We start from the raw sequence: 7,299 nt of genomic DNA on the forward strand, positions 1-7,299 counted from the left end.
TAGCTCCTTAGCTAACTTACCCAACGGGGAAATTGTTACCATCAGGATACTACTCAGACTCATGCATATTGCAACTTGAACAGAAAGGCTGAAAAATTGAAAAATGAGAAAAACATTTTGAAAATTCAAGACTTAACAGGCCATTTTGTGGGTTACACATCCCTACCTCGCCCTCTCTTTTCAAAATAGCCCTTTGGAAGGAGGTACAGTAACCTTTGTAAACTAACACAAACTAATACATGACCAAGACATGTAGGCTTGAGATTTACAAACTTACAACCAGTGCAAAACAAAAAACTTTTCTTTCACGCGTGAGGTTGTGGTCCTTTTTGTGCAGTCGTCACTGCACAGACCACTGTAAACAAAACAACAAATTCTTTTAACAACGTCTATTTAGTGTAAAGTGTCCAAGAGTGCAGAGTGACTTCAGTTTACAAAGAAGCAAGTTCAGTCCAGCTGAGCTAAATTTCTTTATGCTGTAGTTCAAGATCAATTCTCAAAACTTCTGTGTGGCCACTACGGAGGTTTGAGAATAGCCTCGAGTCTCAGTCACTTTATACACTCTTGGTAAAGCAGTAATGCTGTGTGGAAACAAGTGTGAATTCACAAGGAAATTCACAAAGGCTAAACATAACCACTTACATTCTGCAGAAAATGTTCAGCAGCTGAGGGGCAGGTGTCCTTACCCCTACAGCCTGCTGGGCAACTTGACAGTCCAATAAGCTTAAAACTGCACTTTAACTGAAAATTAACAGAATTTCAAAATACAGGCTAAGCAACATGCTCTTGAACTGGACTGTTCTTGTTTGATTGGACAGTTAATGACTAGTCCTGCAAATAAGAGCAATCAAACAAATCATAGTAACAACCAGAATTAATACTCCCTGTATCAGCACTGCTTCTTGCCAGGTTATTAGGCTCAGGGAATGAACCCATTTCTTTAAAGGAGAAATGTTAACTGTTAGCTTGTCAGGATTATTTTTCACTGCTTGTGCTTCTTTGGAGTGTTTGCTTAATTCTGTGGAACATATTCCTTCAAACTCATCACATTGGTAACCATGAATCATCAGCAAGAATGTTAGGGTCTCTCTATCTTGCATTATTGCTTGTTCTATCTTATTAGCATCTGTTGAGAAATTAATAAGCACTTTTATAATGATGTTAAATTGCTCTTGCACCCAGCTGTTCAGCATTCGTACTAAACATAATGCTCTGTCTACACCAGCTGGGGAAAACACTGCTGCTAGCAAATTTTCTGTATCACTCCAATGTTCTATGGTGTTTTTCTCAGCTTGAGGACTGGACCACTTAACATGCTCTTGTATTGATTGTGTAAATTTGGTCAGCTGGCCTAAGTAACAAGGTCCACTTTTTACCTGGGCAGGTATTCCAGGCCATGCTCTATTACCACAAATTAAGAAATATCCAGGAGGCAGCGCTCTTCTCTGGTTACCTTTTGTGTGAACCAATCTTGTTTTTGGGTAACTTGTATTTTGTGAACCAACAACATTCCAACACCAACTGCTATTATGAGGAGTGACATCTGTGCTTCCCACAGGAAAATATTGCTGTGACCAGTGTTTGTTTGACCATTCAGATACACTGGAATGCACAGGGTGAAATTCAACACATGACTCATTTCCAGGGAGAGCTCCTACTAACCTTAGCTCTTGCAGATCTCTCTCTAAGGAAGTATTCAATTGCCATATATCTGCTATGGTTTCTCCAGTACCACTGCAGGACACTTTTGCTTCCTCAATACCAAAATGAATGAAATCTTTGATGTTATGATAAGGTATTCCTATAAGGCACACTTTGTTTGGTTCTCCTGCTTTAACCATGTTATCTGAGCAGAAATTTTCCAGATTTGCCTGTTGAAAAAGCATTATCCATACATTTTGATTAGTAACAGCAACAAGGTAAGACACAAATGCAAGAGATACACTTAGATACTCTTTGGATTTAACTACTTTTTGTACCATGGTGGCAAGATGCTTTCCATCTGGCTTGACAATAGCTGTGAAAGCTTCTGCCACAGCCTGAGTTTTGCTGCACTGGTTGATTCTTCCAGCCATCTCAAGCATTTCTGAAATGGTCTTTTGAGTTACCAGAGGCTTCCCTGTTCTAGGAAGGTTAGAAAAAGCAGCTAGGGCAGCATTCTTGGATCTTTCAAATCCCTTTTTTACTACATCGTGATTCCCGGCTCCCCCCAACATGTCCCAAACAGAGGCTTCTTTTTCTTTCGGTGCTGTCCTTTAAACGGCTGTGCTGTTGCTCTCCATTCTGGGATGCAGCCGGTGGGTGTGGCTGTCGGTGATGGAGGCTGCAGGTACCAGGTTGCCGGCACAGGGGAAGTCCCTACCGGCGCGGGGGGTGCCGGTGCTGGTGTCGGCGGCTGCGGGCAGTGCACAGCTATCAAGGAGGGGGTCCCCGCCGGCGCTGCAGGGCCTGGGTCCCGTGCGCCCAGCGCCGTGGGAACTTGCTCTCAGGACACATGCGCTGTGGACGGCGCACAGTGGAGGGGACGCGTGGGGGGGGCTTCGCTGGCTCCGCTCCACTGGGGAGGAGCCTCTCCCCTCTCCATGATGCAGTCGATGGGCATATCCATCCACGCAGGAGGTGGTGGGGGTGGCGCGGGAACTGCGGATGATGGGCAGTGGGATCTGTCACGGGGGCGGGCCAATTCCTCCCACCGGGCCGATGTGGAGCCGACCCCAGCCCCTGCGGGCGGTGGGGGACCCGCGGCTCGCGCATGCCCCTGGATTTGCATGCTGTAGGGAGGGGGATGGGGCAGTCCTGGCGCCTCATGGTAAGCGCGTGCAAACCCTTTGTTTGATTTCGCAGGCATTTCAATCATGTGGTCTCTTTGTTTTCCTGGCCACGCGGTTATGGCGGGAGGATTTAGCCCTGCCGGAATGTCTCCCGCGGCAGTCTTCTGCCGCAATGGAACGACTTTGGCGTACCCGCGGGGCGGCGAAGGGCACGGTGGAGGCATGACTCCAGCCCCAAGGTACCCACAGGCCATTGCCGCCGGCGGTGGCCGCGCTTGGGGATGCACAGGAGTAAAGCTGTTCTACGGGGCTTGTTCTCCTTCCCACATCTCTCTCTCGGCTGAGGGCACCCCCCATCGCGCCTTCTCGGACTCAGGATATAATAAAAGGTCACTCACACTTTGGTATGGCTGGATGTTTTCTGTGGCGTGTCTCATGGGGTTCCTCTGGTTCCAAGGTGATTGCTGTGGTCCCACCGCCTCTCTTGCCGCGGTGGCCGGTGGCACAGGCAGGTAAAAGGTTGGCTTTGGGCTCATTTGCTGTGCATAGGTTGTTTCTTGGTAGTTATAGGGCAATGGTGTGTCTCCGGCGTACGGTGTGTTCACCGGCGGAGCATAGGGGAACGGTGGATACTGCGGGGGTCCGACGGGCAGCACAGGCAGTGCAGAATACTGTGGCGGGGGTTCAGCGAGCGGCGGTGCCCACGGCGGTGCAGAATGGTGCTCAGTGGAAAAGTCGCTCTGCAGAAGGAAACTCTCTTCCCTTCTCTCAGGTAGCTCGAGGTTTTTACGGGCTTGTTCTACCTCTAACAGCATTTTCCTTATAGCTGTATATGATGGGATAACTGGCAAGAGATCTTCGGGGGCAATTTGCGCTAAATTCCACAAATCTGCCCCAATATTGTCCCACAATTCTATGGAAAACGTGGAATTGGCATCGGTTAAATGGCCCCGACCTAAGCACCAGTCCAAAAATTTTTGTAATGCTTGTTTTTCAATGTTTGTTTTTGTAACACGAGCTAGTTTTTCAAATTTACCAAGCAATAAGTTCGTCTTAGTCAATTCGGAATGCCCCATGTTTCTTTAACTCACCGGTTTGAAGGTCGTGGTTTTTTCAGTCCACGTTCTTCCAGCAGATGTCAAAGGCCACTACAAAAAACTCCCGAGTTCACAAGAGACAGAAGCTCTCAGAGGCCTCTACACAAGGCACCCAGAAACTGGGGCACAACAGCTCTCAAGGGCCACTACTTAAAGTTCTAGGCAGGTCTGCAGGTGGCTTCCATGTCCTTAATCACGTCGGGGTCCGCCAAATGTTGCCGACCACGCTCTAATGAGATCGCACACACCAATATGATGTTCAAGCAAGATCTAAAGTTTATTCAAATTACAGGTATATATAACCTTAAGTGACCCCGCCCCTGTAGAAAGGTCTGACTCCAATAGGCTGAGGCTGTTAACATGTACTTTTAAGGTGAAAACGAAACTTGTAGCTGATCCTTTTGACCTACCTGATTAGGGGTGGCAACATGGGAGTCTGTTGAGTTAGACTTTGGTTCAGTGAGCAGAACAAGAACTACTTTGGTAGAACAGAAAGAAAACATGTTGAGTAATTCAGGCAGTTTTCTTCTCTCAGCAGAACTGGGCACTTTAACTCTTTTAGGCCTTGTTCTGCCTTCACAGGAGGATCCTGGAGTCAAAGAAAGGGGGTGTAAGGGTTGGGAAACCAGGAATGGCTGGGAAGGGCAGTCCTGGAGCCCCGGCAGCCTGAAGAGGGTGGGGACCCTGGAGAGGGAGGACCCCCAGTACAGTGAAGACCACCAGCAACCCAGACAGGGGGGACCAGCAGAACACCAGAGTGGAGAGGCCAGAGAGGAGGAACTCCTGGAAGAGTGTTTTTGGACTGAATTTTGGTGTTTTGGAGGTTTTTATGGACACAAGATGCCCAGTGACTTCCAGAGATGGACTTGGGCAGGAGGAACTCCCAAGCCAAGGTGGTCACGCCTTGTTTTTCCCTGCAGAATAGAATTTCTCTTCCTGAAGGTTATTTGGATGCAGGAGGAGGCTGAGAAGAGGAGGAAGATGCCCCGAGAAACCCAGGCAGGTGAGGAGGAAGTCAGTGCCCCTTTACCCCTCTCTTGTGCTGCATCTTCCAGCCCAGCATGGCCCCGGCTGCAGGACAACCCCGCTGCTGACGCCGTCCTGCCGGGGCCGGGTTTGGGGGGATCTCCTTGGCCTTCCCTGTGGGGCGGAAGCAAATCCTGTGCCTGTTCTTGTTCCTTCCTGCCCCAGGCCCCAAGCTGAGCACAGGGAGCACCGAGGACAAATCGCCCCAGCAGAACCTCGTGACAGGGGCCTTTTTGAACAGCTCTACAGCCCAGGTAGTCAGTAGGGAGGAAAATCCACGGAGATACCCCAGGAGGAAGGGCTCTAAACCCAGACCAGGGTGGTCCGAAGATGGACCATCAACCCTGTGTAAGGAAGGCAGCCGGAGTTTGAGCCAGAGCTCTGACCTGGTGGTGCAGCAGGAGCTTCGCACCAGGGAGAAACGCTACAAGTGTTTGGAATGTGGGAAGGGCTTCAGCCTGAGCTCCAACTTGATCAAGCACCAGCACATCCACACTGGGGAACGGCCTTACATGTGTGGGGAATGTGGGAAGGGCTTCAGTGATAGCTTCAACCTGATCAACCACCAGAAGATCCACACTTGGGAACAGCCTTACATGTGTATGGAATGTGGGAAGAGCTTCAGAAAGAGCTCTAACCTGACACAACACAAGATAATCCACACCAGGGAATGGCCCTTCGAGTGTTCCCAGTGTGGGAAGAGGTTTAAGAGATGCTCCAATCTCCTCAGGCATCAGCACACACACACGGGGGAGAGGCCCTTCCGCTGCTGTGACTGTGGGAAGAGCTTCAACGACAGCTCCAACCTTGTCAGGCACCAGCGCATCCACACTGGGGAGAGGCCTTACATGTGTGGAGAGTGTGGGAAGAGCTTCAGAGACAGCTCCAGCCTAATCCTCCACCAGATGATCCACAGCGGGGAACGTCCTTATGAGTGTTCTGAGTGTAGGAAGAGGTTTCAGACCAGCTCAGTTCTCCTCGTGCATCAGCGCACGCACACAGGGGAGAGGCCCTTCCGCTGCACCGACTGCGGGAAGAGATTCAATCTGAACTCCACCCTCGTAACCCACAGACGCATCCATACCGGGGAGAGGCCGTACAAGTGTGGAGAGTGTGGGAACAGCTTTATCCATAACTCTGAGCTTGTCATCCACCGGATGATCCACACCGGGGAACATCCCTACGAGTGTTTCAAGTGCGGGAAGAGGTTTCAGACAAGCTCAGCTCTCCTTGTGCATCAGCGCATACACACTGGGGAGAGGCCCTTCCGCTGCCTCGACTGCGGGAAGAGCTTCAATCTGAACTCCAGCCTTGTCAGGCATCGACGCATCCACACCGGGGAGAGGCCTTACAAGTGTGACGAGTGTGGGAAAACCTTCTCCCAGAGCTCTCACTTGACCAAACACCAACGGACCCACCGATAAGGGAAGCCCTACGAGTGCTCTGACTGCAGGAAGAGCTTTGTCCGCTGCTCCAACTCAATCACCCATGGGAGGATCCACATTGGGAGCAGACGTGGGGATCCACAGTCCTGCTGATCCACTTTGGGAAGACACCTGGCTAGTGGTCTCCACATCCTCCTGGTTCCCTGTGGGCACTTGGGTGAATGCACGAGGAAGATCATCTCTCAGGACACAGACCTATGTGGGAACTTCATTGGGAAAAAGGGATTTGTTGACTACACCCCAAAATATCTCGCCTTCTCCATCCCATCATTATCTCTGGTGGCATCAAGCAACACTGGATGATCATCCAGGTTTTTTGTAACCTCAGAAATTCCATTATTCTAATTCTTTCTGGCCTGCAGGCATCTTCCACATTCCAATGGTGATGGACTGGAGAAAGGAGCAAGATTTTGGGGGAAATGGGGTGCAAAGTTCTCCAAAAAAGTTTCCGCCACCAACCCAACCCAAGCCCATAGATGATCACATGACACCAACATGCAAATCCTTTTCTATTGCCCTTGATTTCCTTCTCCCTCTTCTTCATCCCTTCCAAACACTAGAAATTGGGATAAAAATAAAGACACGAAACCGAAACGTCAAAAGGCCTTCCATTTTTTCTGGGATTTGAGGGCATGTTGGGGTTCGGGAAGATATTTGGGGGATCCGGTTGGATTTGGGGAATTTTCTCCATTGCTCATCACCTGAAAACGACACAATCCCAAGGAAAATATCTTGATCCTACCTCAAAACGGCTCAATCCCTCCCCAAAATTACTTGCTTCTAAACCCTCCAAGGCCCCCTAGAGCAATGGAATGTGGATTGGGAGGGGTGGGATGGGCCCAGGTACTGGTGGAATGTGGATTGGGGGGTGGACTGAAGCTGGGGAGAGGAGGGGTGGGCTGGGCATTGTGAGGGTGGGATGGGGTCTGCAATGAGAGAGCTGAAGGCTGGGGATGCTGA

General features: G+C 50.0%; 1 protein-coding gene across 1 annotated transcript; it reads left to right on the forward strand.

Annotated features, from left to right (window-relative positions):
- The first annotated feature begins 1,667 nt into the window (after positions 1-1,667).
- Positions 1,668-6,919, forward strand: LOC139684123 (zinc finger protein ZFP2-like). Its single transcript, XM_071579719.1, has 4 exons — positions 1,668-2,329; positions 2,845-3,010; positions 4,789-4,871; positions 5,060-6,919. The coding sequence occupies exons 1-4, from the start codon at positions 2,317-2,319 to the stop codon at positions 6,316-6,318; spliced, it is 1,521 nt and encodes a 506-aa protein (XP_071435820.1). The 5' UTR covers positions 1,668-2,316; the 3' UTR covers positions 6,319-6,919.
- Positions 6,920-7,299: the final 380 nt, after the last annotated feature.

Source organism: Pithys albifrons, chromosome 31, assembly GCF_047495875.1.
Source record: "Pithys albifrons albifrons isolate INPA30051 chromosome 31, PitAlb_v1, whole genome shotgun sequence".
Lineage (NCBI taxonomy): Eukaryota > Metazoa > Chordata > Aves > Passeriformes > Thamnophilidae > Pithys > Pithys albifrons.